This window comes from Salvelinus sp. IW2-2015, linkage group LG7 (genome assembly GCF_002910315.2).
Source record: "Salvelinus sp. IW2-2015 linkage group LG7, ASM291031v2, whole genome shotgun sequence".
Classification (NCBI taxonomy): Eukaryota; Metazoa; Chordata; class Actinopteri; order Salmoniformes; family Salmonidae; genus Salvelinus; species Salvelinus sp. IW2-2015.
In genome coordinates this window covers 28,097,154-28,113,764 of record NC_036847.1, presented here as the reverse complement: position 1 = coordinate 28,113,764, position 16,611 = coordinate 28,097,154, and the positions used below count along the sequence as shown (strand labels likewise).

The 16,611-nt window shown below is 41.6% G+C and overlaps 2 protein-coding genes across 3 annotated transcripts; one reads left to right on the top strand and one right to left on the bottom strand.

The window, feature by feature from the left end:
- The first annotated feature begins 1,145 nt into the window (after positions 1–1,145).
- On the top strand, positions 1,146–6,202 carry LOC111966759 (V-type proton ATPase subunit S1). Its single transcript, XM_023991670.2, has 10 exons — positions 1,146–1,293; positions 1,579–1,705; positions 2,380–2,454; positions 2,647–2,840; positions 2,970–3,007; positions 3,152–3,237; positions 3,427–3,671; positions 4,444–4,497; positions 4,719–4,950; positions 5,172–6,202. The coding sequence occupies exons 1-10, from the start codon at positions 1,169–1,171 to the stop codon at positions 5,385–5,387; spliced, it is 1,392 nt and encodes a 463-aa protein (XP_023847438.1). The 5' UTR covers positions 1,146–1,168; the 3' UTR covers positions 5,388–6,202.
- Positions 6,203–7,892: 1,690 nt separating this feature from the next.
- Positions 7,893–16,057, bottom strand: LOC111966757 (transcription initiation factor TFIID subunit 8). 2 transcript variants are annotated; one of them, XM_023991668.2, is made up of 8 exons: positions 15,833–16,057; positions 15,396–15,555; positions 15,106–15,204; positions 14,957–15,019; positions 10,659–10,783; positions 10,370–10,517; positions 10,041–10,183; positions 7,893–9,285 (listed from the first exon to the last, which is right to left on the bottom strand). In XM_023991668.2, the coding sequence occupies exons 1-8, from the start codon at positions 15,878–15,880 to the stop codon at positions 9,145–9,147; spliced, it is 927 nt and encodes a 308-aa protein (XP_023847436.1). In that variant the 5' UTR covers positions 15,881–16,057; the 3' UTR covers positions 7,893–9,144. The 2 variants fall into 2 exon arrangements, with proteins under 2 accessions (XP_023847436.1, XP_023847437.1); XM_023991669.2 differs by having other exon boundaries at positions 15,106–15,192; positions 15,833–16,022.
- Between the last annotated feature and the right edge of the window lie 554 nt (positions 16,058–16,611).

Here is a 16,611-nt window from a genome sequence, read left to right as displayed (position 1 = left end):
TTCCAACTGCCAATTTATTTATAAGACCACCATATTTGACTAGGTCTAGGTGCCCCCTACATATTGACCATATCGATGACTGACAGCAACGAAAACGAAGGCCGGAAATAAGTGCACGCTAGCTGTCACTCATATCAACATTAACGTGACCCGCTCTGACGGTCCACTCAGGTCCTCGTTTCAGGACCAAGGAGAGCGCCGCAGGTTTCTCGGACAACAAAGCGCCCGGTTTACTTTAAAAGTCCCATATTATTCAACAATATTCTGAGATTAGGCCTAATGAGGGGTCTATAATAAATAGCCTTTCAATTACTTTATCAGATGTTCACAGATAGACAATTGATAGGCCTACAATCAATAGGCCTTCGTTGCTAGGAATCAAAGGCTAATCCTAACATAATGATTATATAATCTCACAGATCCTTATCTAATTTGATAAAATCTCAAATATTGTGGTGGTAAATCAATTGCAAAATAATCTAGCTATTTTGAGCTATTTTCTTCTTTGTCTACTGCAATTAGTGTTATTGCTTGGCAAAAAAAAGAAGCTTGATGTTGCATTTGTACCTGTCTTTGCTCTAGGGCAGGGCAGGGGTGCGTTCCATTCGAGGCAACGTTTGCGACATTGCGTGACGGTTTACTTAACGACACGTTTCCCCAAAACAGTGCGCACAGTTCTTTAACAGCCTGAGTTAAATAAAGGTTTTATTAAACTAGTCAAGTCAGTTAAGAACACATTCTTACTTTACAATGAAGGCCTATCCCAGTCAAACCCTCCCCTAACCTGAAAGACGCTGGGCCAGTTGTGCTCCGCCCTATGGGACTCCCGATCACGGCCGGTTGTGATACAGCCCAGGATCGAACCAGGGTMTGTAGTGACGTTTCTAGCACTGACATGCAGTGCCTTTAACCACGGCACCACTCGGGAGCCATATGGTATACATATGGTATACTTACACACTGAGGTATAATAAGAACCATATGGTAACTGCCCTCTGGGTGACCATAATTACAACGTTTTTCAACTGGTCGTTCAGTCGAGTACCGGTTCCGTTGAATTCAACGTTGCACACCGTTCTGACATACTGAATGCAACCCAGGCTGCATGAGCAGGAAGGAAATCGTTTTACCCCACGTGACTTGGACTTTACGGAAAAGCAAACTGACGATGGCAGGATCCGAGTCGTTAAGTAAAATGCGTACTAAAATGGCATTTATTGCTCTTTTATTCGCCTTATTATCGACTGGAAGTTGTAGCAGTCAGGTACCACTTGTAATGTGGTCCAGTGAAGGGTAAATATGTATTATTAGTTTGAAAGCGAAGGGATTTTTAGCACTGTGCTAACTTTATCTATCATGCTACTTGCTCTAAGCTAACCAATCCAGCTGTATTGCTAGCTAGCATAGCTATACTCACTTTTATAAGACAACGTTATAATGGTCAAGGCATTAACTCCCTTTTGGATATCATTGGGTTATTATGCATTGCTAATCATTGCCGTGTTAGTTGTTGATTTGAGTAGTTAGATGTACTGTTATTCTATTGAGATCATTTTAAGATGTTGTACATCTTTCCAGGTACACCTTACCACAGCTGTCATCTCCCGCAGCTGGTCACATAATATCTAATGTCCAGCTGATGGCCTACCTAAACTCTGCTCTCGGGTCTGCCCCACACAAGGTGCTGCTCTTCCTACAGGACAAGGTCGGGCCTGATATTAATCATATAATTGTATTCAGTTGTACCACATACAATTGTCTACTACTTGGCAAAGACTATTTAAAGCTGTGTCACATAGTATGCAATGACCGTTATATACTGTAATGTCAAAGCTGAATAGCCTACTGTGCTTTTGATTTAGGGACCAGTAGTGCAGAGCTTGGCCAGCTACAGTATAGTAACCCACTTGTGATTCCCTGTCCTGGTGTTTCCCACTCTGGTGTCCTGCCCTGGTGTTTTCCACTCTGGTGTCCTGTCCTGGTGTTTCCCACTCTGGTGTCCTGCCCTGGTGTTTTCCACTCTGGTGTCCTGCCCTGGTGTTTCCCACTCTGGTGTCCTGCCCTGGTGTTTTCCACTCTGGTGTCCTGCCCTGGTGTTTTCCACTCTGGTGTCCTGTCCTGGTGTTTCCCACTCTGGTGTTCTGTCCTGGTGTTTCCCTCTCTGGTGTGACAATGCGTCTCAGCCCCACTTCCTCCTTACTTCTTCCTATTCTCAGACTGACATGTTTCTGCAGGCTGGAATTTCAGATATGTAGTAATAATGAGACTAGCCATGTAAATGGATTTTAGCTTGTTATATTGTACTGTTTTTAATTAATCTCAAACTCTGTGAAGCAGATGACACTGACATTGTTGTTGATATATTCATTTTCTACATAGCTGAGCAAAGATGACTTTACAAGGTATGGAGGAGTTTTTGGAAACAAGCAAGACACTGCCTTTCCTAACCTTGAGGTAAATATTTTTGAGGTGGGGCATGGTATTGAGATGCTAATATGATCAGGGCCATAAATCATCTCAGCGTAGGAGTGGTGAATAAGATCGCATGGACAGTGGGGATCTAATCCTACATCAGCACTCCTACTTTGTGAATTTAGACCCGGATGTATGTTGACAACTCATTTGGATTCAATTTCTCTCTCCCAGTCTGCGTTACAGTCTTCGTCTTCACCGTTGGTGCTGCCTGCCCTGTCATGGTTAGGTGCTAGTGCGGTCCTAAGCCTGCTACAGGAGAAGCTGGGTGTTTCCCCACTCAGCGTAGACTCAGACACACTGGAGAATCTCCGCTTCAATGCCTCAGAAAACACTCTGCTGGTTATCAACCTGCCATATTCTTCTGGGTAATACAATTAAACCAAAATGTTTCTAGAGTCCAGGGTTCTGGAAAAATACTTTTTGATTGATTTGTTCACAATCCCACAGTAACTTGAACATGTATTGTATACTAATGTTCTTTGATTATGTTCCAGTGCTTACCTGTCCTGTAAGGATGTCCTGCGTAACAATGGTACGTTTAAGTTTTGGCCATTTATTGTTCTTGTCAAAACCTTGTTATTATATGTATTGGTATGTATGTATTCAAAAACTATTTCTGTGACTCAACAATGTGTCATGCAGTATGTCTGAGTGATGCATTTTTCTCTCTCCCTAGATGAGGTCATTGGTAAGGTTCTGAGCATCATGAAAGCCCAGAGTGTGCCCTACGTTGCCATTTACACTGGGCTCAAGCCCTCAAGAGTAAGAAACATAAAAATATGCTTAACAAATGCTTCTAATCTACACCATGTATCAGCACTTTTTCTGAATTGTAGTTTCTACTGTCCCTTCACCTGACTTGAAATAAAGTGCCGTGGTTTACTTTTTGTAAATTATCTTCTCAATAACGTTGTAGCTGTATTTTGATTGCGTTCTCTCCTTGCTCTCTAGGTGATTGAGGAGCCGTCCCTTATTGGCCAGTCTTCTATGAGTCGTTCCTTGCTGCAGGCAGTTGTGGATGAGGTCAAACCTCCTCTGATGTTCAATTCCACCAGAGGCCCTTGCATCATGCTCTGGGCCCAGAATCTAAACGTCAGCTTTAGTGACAAGGAATGGATTGATCTCGGTCCATCGACCTTTGCTTCTGGTGGCTCTGTGAGCACGTCTGGGTCCTTCTGTAATGAAACCAACTCAAAGTGAGCCTGATACTCTCTTTTTACTATGACATGCCACTTTTTGCTATGTATTACAGTATAGCAGCAGTATAATAACATCATTGATACCACAGTATAGTGACATCATTGATACTACAGTTTAGTAGCAGTATAGTAACATCATTGATACTGCAGTATAGTGACATCATTGATACTGCAGTATAGTGACATCATTGGTACTGCAGTATAGTGACACCATTGCTACTACAGTATAGTCGCAGTATAGTGACATCATTGATACAGCAGTATAGTAATACCATTGATACTGCAGTATAGTGACATCATTGATATTGCAGTATAGTAGCAGTATAGTAACATCATTGATACTACAGTATTGTAGCAGTATAGTAACATCATTTACACTACAGTATAGTGACATTTATACCACAGTATAGTGACATTGATACCACAGTATAGTGGCATTTTTGATACTACAGTATAGTGACACGATTGATACTACAGTATGGTGACATGATTGATACTGCAGTATAGTAACACTATTGATACTACAGTATAGTAACATCATTGCTACTACAGTATAGTAGCAGTATAGTAACATTGATACTGCAATATAGTAACATAATTGATACTACAGTATTGTAGCAGTATAATAACATCATTGATTAGTTGCCTTATGTTACATGTGTTGCATATTTTAGCACTATCAAATTACCCAGTTGTGTGTTGACCGCAATAGGGAATCAGAGCTCTGTGGTGGAGGATTTGGATATGAATCCTATTTTGTTTTTCTCAGGCTTGTCCTTGATTATGGGAGTTCTGTTTCACCTTACAATCCCTTCCGTCTCATGTAAGTATATAATGTTAACATTTAAAATATTTTTTGTATTAATGAGATGCAAGTCAAATATCATAGCAGCTTATACCAACAAAGTGTACACCATCTGTTCCTATGACACCACCTGTCTCCTCTACCTTCTTTATCTATATTTTCAATGCATGAACAGTTAATTCCTGGACCTTCCCATTCCTATGTCAACTGTGAGGTTACTAGAGTCTTATCATTTCCAGCTTCTCCATGAGCCAGCGGCGCTATCCTGTGTCTGCACGGAACTGGTTCACCCTGGACACTGTGGAGTTGGTATTCAACACCCTAACAGCCACCTACAATGGCAGCCACGGAATCTATGCCCCGGCAGAATACTCTTTCCACTGCCAGAATGTCAACAACTTCCGCAATGCACTTCTAGTGCCCCGCACTCAGAATGCCACCCAGTGGAGAATCCTCTTCACTGACTTCCAGGTACGATTGCTTGAATTTCAGCCACGCAAAGGCAAAGAGCCTTTCAATAAACAGGGTTTAACTTCTAGAGGGTTCTGAACTTCTTATAACAAAAAAGTTAATATTTTTTATGCATCCTATATTTAACTAGGGAAGTCACATTGAGCTTGACATATCTTTTTCAAGTGAGCCCCTGCTCCAATCCATTGTTAATAATTTTGCCGACATCTGTTTCCATCTAGATCCAAGGCTTCAGCATACTGAACGGGACAACAGATTTCTCCTATGCCAGTGACTGTGCTGGCTTCTTCACACCAGGGATCTGGATGGGCCTGATCACCTCTCTGCTGATGCTGTTGATCCTCACCTACGGCCTGCACATGATCATGCAGCTACGCTCCATGGACCGCTTTGACGACCCTAAAGGCCCCTGCATCTCAGTGCCTCAGTCGGAGTAATGAAGGAGACAATGCCCTCTAGACTGCTCGTGCTGTCTTTCCCATTGTCATGTGACAATGTTCCCTCCACTTTGATTTGTTAAATAAATTCTATTGTCAGTTGCTTTAGCCACCTCCCCGTTCTGATTACCAGCTCAGCCTTCCCATCCCCTTAATTCTGTTTGTCTTACACAGTCATTTAACAGACGCTCTTATCCAGAGCGACTTACAGGAGCAATTGGGGTTAAGTGCCTTGCTCAAGGGCACAGATAGATTTTTTGCCTAGTTGGCTCTGGGATTTGAACCAGCTACCTTTCGGTTACTGGCGCAACACTCTTAACCTCTAGGCTACCTGCCGCCCAAGGGGGTACGTTCCATTACCTCTCTTCATTTGCACTTGCCCAAAGAACTGCATAATGTACTGTAAATGCCTCCCTTTTCCCTTGATACCTAATCAGCTCACGCATGTGCCAATAAAAGGGGTTTGTTTGTACAGGAAAGCTTTTGATGCCAATTCAGTGACTGAAATATGATTGCAGCATTTTGTGGGACTGATTTTGGTTATTTCGCTTGCATTGTAAGTTTCTCATCTGTGTAATTTAAAGACTAATGCAAGAATTGCCTGTAAATATTAAGTTGAATTTATGTGTGCAGACTTGACGTTTGTGGGTGTTTGAGAATGCCTACCCTAAATATTGCTGTTGGAAATGCATAGTAGGACGAAATGTGAGAAAAGAATGCTGTGCAAATTATGCCTTGTTTCGAAAAGACAGTTTTACTCAATGCTGGCATTTTTTCATTGACATCTGTGAAGTTGAAATAAAATGTCAAAACTATCAGTGACCCTCATGCCTCTATAGATACAAAATAGTGCTAAAATCCAATGCTTTGCCATTTTATTGTGACAGTGCATTCGGACCACTTGACTTTTTCCATGTTTTGTTACATCACAGCCTTGTTTACATACATATTCAGACCCTTTACTCAGTAATTTGTTGAAGCACCTTTGGCAGCGATTACAGCCTCGAGTCTTCTTGGGTATAAGGCTACAAGCTTGGCACACCTGTATTTGGGGAGTTTCTCCCATTCTTTGCAGATCTGCTCAAGCTGTCAGATTAGATGGGGAGCGTTGCTGCGCAGCTATTTTCAGGTCTCTCCAGAGATGTTCGATCGTGTTCAAGTCCGGGCTCTGGCTGAGCCACTCAAAGACATTCAGAGACTTGTCCTTAAGCCACTCCTGTGTTGTCTTGGCTGTGTGCTTAGAGTCATTGTCCTGCTGGAAGGTGAACCTTCACCCCAGTCTGAGGTCCTTAGCGCTCTGGAGTTGGTTTTCATCAAGGATCTCTCTATGTACTTTGCTCCATTCATCTTTCCCTCGATCCTGACCAGTCTCCCAGTCCCTGGGCGGCCAGCTCCAGGAAGTCTTGGTTGTTCCAAACTTCTTCCATTTAAGAATGATGGAGGTCACTGTTCTTGAGGACCTTCAATGTAGCAGAAATGTTTTGGTACCCTTCCCCAGATTTGTGCCTCGACACAATCCAATCAAGTTGTAGAAACATCTCAAGGATGATCAATGGAAACAGGATACATCTAAGCTCAATTTCAAGTCTTATAGCAAAGGGTATGAATACTTACGTAGATAAGGTATCCATTTTATTTCCTTAAAAAAAATCTAAAAACCTGTTTTTGCTTTGTCATTATGGGGTATTGTGTGTAGATTAATGAGGAAAACAATTATTTTATACATGTTAGAATAAGGCTGTAACATAAAATGTGGGAAAAGGGAAGGGGTCTTAATACTTGCCAAATGCACTTTTGTAAAATATTGGACTCTTACACTATCCTTAAAATCCCACACCCTGCTTAAACGGGCCACACTGTCCAAACATTGTCTCCCAAAAAAACATTTTTGATTGTCATTATATACAGGAATATTGCATTATGGTCACATAATTAAATTGCTATAGTGAAGTAAACAAGTTAATTCTCATTCATTGAACGTGGAGAACAGAGCAGCCAATCATGTCAACCTGAAGTTCCCAGACAAGAATTTGCATAATTTACATGCATCCATTCACCTGGTTACCATTGTTACCCGATAAGAAGGTAAACAAAAGACAAACATGGCAGCACGGGATGAAGGTACAGTTATTAGCATCAGTCCACATTGCATTTTTTATGTCGCAGTGATTATCTATTTGCATCAATAAAAATGTTGGGAGCTTATCGTTTAATTTACAGCTCCCCTGCGAAGCGTCGCATTAGGCAGCGACCAAGAGCGCAAGCCATTTCCGACCCACTGTGCACCTAACCGGCTGGGCAACAACCTGTCATTTCAGGGAGCCCCACACCTGGCCCCAGCTGCTATGACAATCATGTTGTGAGTTTCTCAGTCCTATACTGTCATGTTCTTTCAACAACCCTCTATCCCCTATACCTGTTATACTGTTGTTTTCAAATAAACCAATTTGGTTGTTTTCAGCATTGTAATATCTAATGCATTGCAGAAGCTACTCAAACAGCCAGTTAAAATAATACAAAATACATTTTATTGTGAAGCGTTTCATGTTGGTCATTGTCCCATCAAGTTGCTACCATTCTGTATGATGTACAGAAGAGACCTGAGAGTGATGCAGATTGTAACCTCTACTTTCCGTACATTTTCAGGTCTCTGAATACCCTTCTCTGTAAATGTGTTTTCTTCCCACCACCCAGATAATCACTCCTTCCCCTCAGAAGTATCAGCAGGACAGAACCTGGTGTAGTGTACCCTCTTGGAAGAACCCCCTTCAACTACACCACAAAGAGGTTCAGGACCAAGCCTGTTACAGCTGACTCCAACCCAGGGTGAGTATGTGGTTATTGGCAATGGCACTCTCCAAACTGTCCATGATAGGAAAACACTGATTATCTATTGTATAAATGCATTGCATGTATCAACCTTCAAATAGATTGACCACTAACAGCTGTTTTTTCTGATGCAGCCCTTGGGCATATGCTCATGATACTACTCAGAGCCAGAAGATTTTTTGGCCTATGAACTTTGGCTCCTCAGACTGGGGTAGACTTCCCCCGACTCAAAAGGAAAGCCTTGAGGACAGAAGTGGGTTTATTTTACTCTGCATTACTATACAAAGTAATAGAGATTCTTGTAAATGTATCTTCAGCAATAACATCTAATGCCATTGCATGTTTGTCTTACATAGCTGCTTTGTGACAAGGAGTTTGCCAAGCAAAGGACATATCTACAGTTGTTGTACTCCTAACTCTGCAGGGGGTCAACCTGACACAAGCATAAATAAAGTGTTTTTATATATCAGCTTTAATATAGATATTCACCATTCTCTCCAGGTATACAAAGTAGACAACAAAGTTGCCGGATTTTTGCCCTCATGTGTATTTGGTGATTGGCTAAAATGTGTCACTTGGGTAAATTAAAGGTTTTCATGTTCAAATACAAATCAAAACATTGATTTCCTACTCATTATTTATCAATGACTGAACTCAATTTGGAAATGTTACATATTTTCTTTCACGACAGAACCACTCCACAAATTTGAAAAAAATGAATAGCAAAATGTTTTTTCTCATGAATGTAACTAGTGAAGAATGTCATATTGAGCAGTATTTGCCCTGTAGAAAGCTGAGAGGTGAGAGTCCCTCACTACAGATGTCCACTTCTCACAGAGGCACAGAACCGTTGACTGCTTCTTACAATTGATCCTTTGTTGTGTCTGACAGATAGAAGTCCGAATTAGTAGCTAAGTGTAGTAAACATTCACTTCTTCCTCCTCACTTTGGGTTTCTTGACCGGCCTCAGGTATGGATTGTCAATCATGTTTTCTTCACTGGCCTTAACTGAGGGAACCACACCCCCAGGGGGCAACATGGAATTCTCCTTATCAGCTCCAGGATCATCCTGAATTTGAATAAAGGTATAGATGAGGGAAATGAACTTAATTTAAAAAATAGAAACTAATTTACAACTAGCCTTGCCATGGACTCCATATTAGAGATGGATACTAGCAGTGTCATCCCAATAAGGATGTAGCAATCAACACCAGCTACAGTTGAATCATACATTGTGTATACCAAACATTAGGAACACCTTTCTAATATTGAGTTGCACCTCCCCACCCCTTTTGTCCTTAAAGCAGCTTTAATTCATTGGGGTTTCAAAAGCGTTCCACAGGGATAATGACCAATGTTGACTACAATGCTTCTCACAGTTGTGTCAAGTTGGCTGGATGTCCTTTGGGTGGTGGACCACTCTTGATACACTCGGGAAACTGTTGAGCATGAAAAACCCAGCAGCGTTGCAGTTCTTGACACAAACTGGTACGCCTGGCACCTACTACCATACCCCATTCAAAGGCACTTAAATCTTGCCCATTCATCCTCTGAATGGCATACAAACACAATCCATATCTCAAAGCTTAAAAATCCTTCTTTAACAAGTCTCCTCCCCTTCATCTACACAGACTGAAGTGGATTTAACAAGTGACATCAATAAGGGATCATAGCTTTTGCCTGGATTCACCTGGGCAGTCTACGTCAGGGAAAGCAGGTGTTCCTTGGTTTTTCTCATGAAAGGTTCATTCTGTATAGGCGTAACCACATTGCACCGCAGATAATATAACTCTGGGTTAAATATTTCCCTTGGCCCCGACTCACATTGAGGTTGTTGCCTGGCGTGTTCTCGCTGTCGGTCTGGTCGTCCTGTTCAGAGGAGTCCGTCTCCTCCAAAGTCTGCAGCTCCAGTTCTGAGGGCAGTAGGGCACTGAGATACGGGATGGAGCTGGGCCGCGCTGCGATCACTGGCAATCACAATAACAAAGGCACAAGTATTATTACCAATGCAAACACAGGCACACAACACTGTCTGTACTAAGAAATTACATTAGTGGGAACTGAAAACTTTTTTTACAGATTGAGAAAGAATGAAGGGAAACATATAACAGAATTAGAATCACGTGTGACCACAACGACGAGCGCTCGCTCACAAGGAAAGGCAGTGATGTCATCCTTGAAAAGGCTCTGTGTTTCTCCGGTCTTGGCCATGAAGCGTGTGAGAGCTCGCTCCACGTCTCTCCTCTGAGAGGCTGCCTTCTCTCGCACCACCTGGTAATCTGACACAGGCTCCCGAAACGTCTGTGACAGAAAGACAACAGAGAGGAAACTCACTCATCTTTCAAATCTTTTCCCTAGACTACTGAAAAAAGTGTAAAAGTATATTAATACTAAGATAAGTATGTTTCTGGCTGGGAAAACTAAGAAGTGTGGTTAACTCACTGGAGTTTTGATGTAGGTGTGGGGATCAGGGAACTCAGGGAAGTGGCTGGGTATGTGGGAGGGATGAGTGCGTTTCTGTCCAGCGATCAAGGCCTTCGGGATCACAGGAGCATTCGTTACTGGAGCTGAATAATACACACAAATTGTCAGGTAGGCAACTAGGCATCACAATTACTTTCATTCTAGGACCAGTCACTAGTGCTCTATAGTGTTCTTGTGTTTTGTGCTCAGTTCTAGTCCAAGGGTGTTCACATAGTCTTCTTTAAAATAACTGATCTCAGTCCTCTTAAAGTTAACTTTTCCGCTTAAAAAAGGCAAAATAACTGTTCTCTTTGTATTCACACTGTCCTTGCCTTTGAATGAGGACTCAACTCTTTTGCAACTACACCCATTTTGTGGTCCGAGTCCTATTTGCATCCACATTGCTAAGTTTAGAAAGGAACCAATATCTTTTTCCAAAAGTATCTATATCCACAGTAAAACGAGTCCTATATCGACATAACCTGAAAGGCCGCTCAGCAAGGAAGAAGCCACTGCTTCAAAACCGCCATAAAAAAGCCAGACTACGGTTTGCACCTGCACATGGGGACAAAGATCATACTTTTTGGAGAAATGTCCTCTGGTCTGATGAAACAAAAATAGAACTCTTTGGCCATAATGACCATCATTATGTTTGGAGGAAGAAGGGGGATGCTTGCAAGCCGAAGAACACCATCCCAACCATAAAGCACGGGGGTGGCAGTATCATGTTGTTGTGGGGGTGCTTTGCTGCAGGAGGGACTGGTGCACTTCACAAAATAGATGGCATCATGAGGAAGAAAAATTATGTGGATATATTGAAGCAACATCTCAAGACATCAGTCAGGAAGTTAAAGCTTTGTCGCAAATGGGTCTTCCAAATGGACAAATGACCCCAAGCATACTTCCAAAGTTGTGGCAAAATGGCTTAAGGACAACAAAGTCAAGGTATTGGAGTGGCCATCACAAAGCCCTGACCTCAATCCCATAGAAAATTTGTCGGCTGAACTGAAAAAGCATGTGCGAACAAGGAGATCAACAAACCTGACTCAGTTGCACCAGTTCTGTCAGGAGGAATGGGCCAAAACTCACCCAACTTATTGTGGGAAGCTTGTGGAAGGCTACACAAAACATTTGACCCAAGTTAAACAATTTAAAAGGCAATGCTACCAAATACTAATTGAGTGTATGTAAACTTCTAACCCACTTGGAATGTGATGAAAGAAATCAAAGCTGAAATAAATCACTTTACTATTATTCTGACATTTCACATTCTTAAAAAAAAGTGGTGATCCTAACTGACCTAAGACAGGGAATTTTTACTAGGATTAAATGTCAGGAATTGTGAAAAACTGAGTTTAAATGTATTTGGCTAAGGTGTATGTAAACTTCTAACTTCAACTGTATATATATATATATATACACCCTTTTTTTTCTTTTTTTAAACTCTGTCCTTGACTTTTCCTAAATAAGTCTATATATAAATTTAAGATCTGGAGTTATAACCAGTTTGAGGAATGCATGCACGCACACACACACATATATCTCTTTATGTTTTTTCTCCGTTGCCCCTCCTTCTCCCAACAGTAGGGCCTGCTCTGCTCCTTCTGACAGTTGAAAGTGCAGTGCCCAGCTGATATTGCCTCGAAAGTGAACCTAAACTATACTGAAACTAATTTCACACATAAAATAAAAAATAAAGTAAATTATGAAGGGGAGAATGGGTGAGCTGATGAGCGAGGGGATACGAACGATGCATAATTATGTAATCACCAATTGTGAATGAAGAACAGGGCGGGCCATTCTATTGTATTGATCCATTCTAATTATAGTCTTAAAATGGTGTGTACCCAATATCAGTCCACCGAATCAAGGCAGTTATCAGTCTACTCTGGCCTGCTTGGAGTAGATTACATAGTGAGAGCGTGCATAATTGTACACGCTGAACAGCTTTCAATATCTGGTAAAATATCCACATCTGGCAGCAGGTGAGCGAGTGTCAGAGACCTTACGTTGGCAAGGCGAGAAATGTCACCATGGACATTTCTTAACTTCACTATGATTGGATAACAATATGCTTGCAAAGAAAACAAGTCTGTCCAGCACCATGAACAAAGTGAGATAAGACCTCCCTCTGCGCAAAATAAGGCACCAGCACAGCTGTTGTTACAACGGTGCTGAAGAAAGGCAAAACTATTGGAACACAATAAAGAGAAAACCGGAGACTATTACGCACTACAACCAAACAAAGGTCCTGTGTAGCTCATGTGGTAGAGTATGGCGCTTGCAACGCCAGGGTTGTAGGTTCAATTCCCACGGGGGACCAGTACAAAAATGTATTCCCCCACTACTGTAAGTCGCTCTGGATAAGAGCATCTGCTAAATTACAAAAAAGGTATGTCAAGCAAAAGTTACAAAAATTGTGTCAACTGTTAGGACAAGGGATAACAGTCAAATCAAAGTTTATTTGTCACGTGCACGGAATACAACAGGTGTAGGCCTTCCAGTGAAATGCTTACTTACAGGCTCTAACCAATAGTGCAAAAATGGTATTAGGTGAACAATAGGTAAGTAAAGAAATAAAACGACAGTGAAAAATAACAGCAGCGAGGCTATATACAGTAGCAAGGCTATAAAAGTAGCGAGGCTACATACAGACACCGGTTAGTCAGGCGGATTGAGTTAGTATGTACATGTAGATATGGTAAAGTGACTATGCATATATGATGAACAGAGAGTAGCAGTAGCGTAAAAGAGGGGTGGGTAGTGGTGGTGGCAGATGTGTTGCTACCTATTAAAATCTCCGGCCACTAGGGGTGAGTGGTTTCCTGTTTGCTTATTTCCTTATACAGCTGACTGAGTGCTGTCTTAGTGCCAGCATATGTCTGTGGTGGTAACTAAACAGCCACGAAAAATATAGCTGAAAAATCTTTAGGTAAGTAGTGTGGCCTGCAATTTATCACAATATACTCTACTTCAGGCGAGCAAAATCTAGAGACTTCCTTACATTTCGTGCACCAGCTGTTTACAAATATGCACAAACCACCCCCCTCATCTTACCGGAGTGTGATGTTCTATCTTGCCGGTGCAGCATATTTCCTGCTAGCTGAATATCCATCTCGTCATTCTGCCACGATTCCGTGAAACATAGGATATTACAGTTTTTGATGTCCCGTTGGTAGGATATTCGTGATCGTACCTCATCTAATTTATTGTCCAATGATTGCGCGTTGGCGAGTAGTATTGACAGTAACGGAAGCTTTCCCACTTGCCTTCTCCGGGTCCTCACGAGGCATCCGGCTCTTTGTCCTCTGTACCTGCGTCGCTTCCTCTTGCAAATAACGGGGATGTCGGCCCTGTCGGGTGTTTGGAGAATGTCTTGTGCGTCCTGCTTGTTGTAGAAAAAAATCTTCATCTAATCCGAGGTGAGTGATCGCTGTCCTGATATCCAGAAGCTCTCTTTTGCCGTAAAATACAGTTGCAGAAACATTATGTACAAAATAAGTTACAAATAACGCGGGAAAAAAAATCACATAATAGCACAATTGGTTGGGCGCCCATAAAACTGCTGTCATTTCTTCCGTTGCCATTTTAGGAATCTAACTTTTGCCATTGCATAGAAATGCACACAATATAAGCACGAGCTGACAATAATTGACTATTTTTGACTGCTGTCATATCGACATTCATTTTAATGCTATTATTGTTTGTGTCGAGTTTCACTATTTATTTAAGGCCACTTGGCACTTATAATGGTGTTTAAGCCACTGATGTTTTCGCCGCGTATTTTGACTGTGCGTTCTGGTGGCTGGGGTATTTTTGGGGCGTTATAAAAATTAACTTACTGTGTTCCAACGCATATGCTTTCTGTCTCATAGTTTTTAACAATGGCACTCCATGAATAACATTGATTGAACATGTATTTTATATATTTTTTTATACATATCGTATTCTTATGTTTTTTCTATTTTTTTTATTCAACTAGGCAAGTCAGTTAACAACAAATTCTTATTAACAATGACGGCCTACCACCCGGCCAAACCCTCCTCTAACCCGGAAGACGCTCGGCCAATTGTGTGCCGCCCTAAGGGAATCCCAATCACTGCCGGTTGTGATACAGCCTGGGAACGAACCAGGGTCTGTAGTGACGACTCTAGCACTGAAATGCAGTTCCTTAGACCGCTGCACCACTCGAGAGGCCAATGTTACCTAAGAACTTCATAAACACAACCAAATGATTCCTAACAGTAAAGACATACTAACAGTAAAGACATACTCACGGGCAGTTATAACCATCCTCTGTGATCTCTTGGCATACACTGGCAAAGTGTTCACATTGAAACCTGTTGTGATACATGAGAGATAAGTTGATGAAGGCAAATTAAATAGAGATTTCATTTTCAAGCTGCAATTCTGAAGTTAAACTCACCCATTTCAATGAGTGTGACCACAGTGTCAGAAAGGGTGGGAGTGATTCTGGCTGTGTGTTCACAGTACGCCTTGGCACAACGTCCCACTTCAGATATGTCTCAAAATGCATAGGGAATAGACACCAATTAGTGGTCAGTAATACATACAATTCTGACTATTTCTTAAAAAGCCTAGTCGCTTGACATGGCTTGTTGTTTAATTCAAGCCAGCAAAGGGTTATTGTTAGTTTAATCCCAAACTGAAAACATTTATAACATTATCAATAACAACAAAACAATGGTTGCATACAGCTCTGGATCATCTCAGTGAGTGATTCCACGGCCGCCTTCTCTGCGCTTTCGAACCCACACTCTGTCAGCAGCGAGCTCACCACCACTTGGAGGGTGCGCCGCCGGGCAAGTTGGTAGTTCTCTGCCGGACTGGACGTCGCCTTACCACCCCCTGAACGCTGTAAAACAAACATATGTGGTGAGTGAGAAAACCCTTTCAATCAGGGATAGCAAACTACAATAGCTAGTTATACGTTTAGTCAGCATTGTTGACGTCAACGCCAGTTTACAAAACAGCAAGTCAGCCACCTTAGCTACCTACAACATTCGTTTAAACGTAACGTTAGCTAGTGAATGGCTTTCATTTGATGAAAATTTACCCCCCAAATTATAGCGTATTTTAATTAGCTAGTTATCTATCGGCGTTACATAGCTATGACAAAATATTTTATTTACCCCTACTACAGCACTGAATCCACCCGCCATCACTGCAGGGTCTGCCATCTGCACGGTATATGGTGATTATTTGCTATCAAAAAGCTACAGACTTCACAAATGTACGCCTTTCTGACTAACTAATAAATTATCTAGCTAACGTTACTGTAGCTAGCTAGGTACAGCCAGAAAAAAAACATTGACGTCATTTCCGGCAGAACAGGCAGTTTCTGCTTATAAAATAGATTTGCTGCCACCTACTGCATGAACTGTCTAAAAGCAATTATAAACTGGGTGGTTCGAGCCCTGAATGTTGACTGGCAGTCGTGGTATATCACGCTTATGACAAAACATTTATTTTTACTGCTCTAATTACGTTGGTCACCAGTTTATAATAGCATTTAGGCACCTCTGGGGTTGTGACATATTGCCAATATACCACGACTAAGGGCTCTGTCCGGGCAATCCGCGTTGCGTCGTGCGTAAGAAAAGCCCTCTTATTGGCCATACACTACACCTTCAGCGTTCCTGTCCCTTTTCAAAATGTGTGTCCTCTCTGAAACCTATAGTATATAAACATTGGATTGCTGATGCTATGTATTAGCCAATGATAGTCTTTGAAGCCACTGACCTCCATATTGGTACACATCAGAAGGAGCAGTCCTTCAATGCAATGGATGGAATTCTACAATATTTAAATTAAATGTTTCAAGGACAGAATTACATGTTTTTATGTATTTATGTATTTCTTTCTTGTAGTAACATTGAACCTCTCTAAAAAAAAATCTATCTTAAGATTT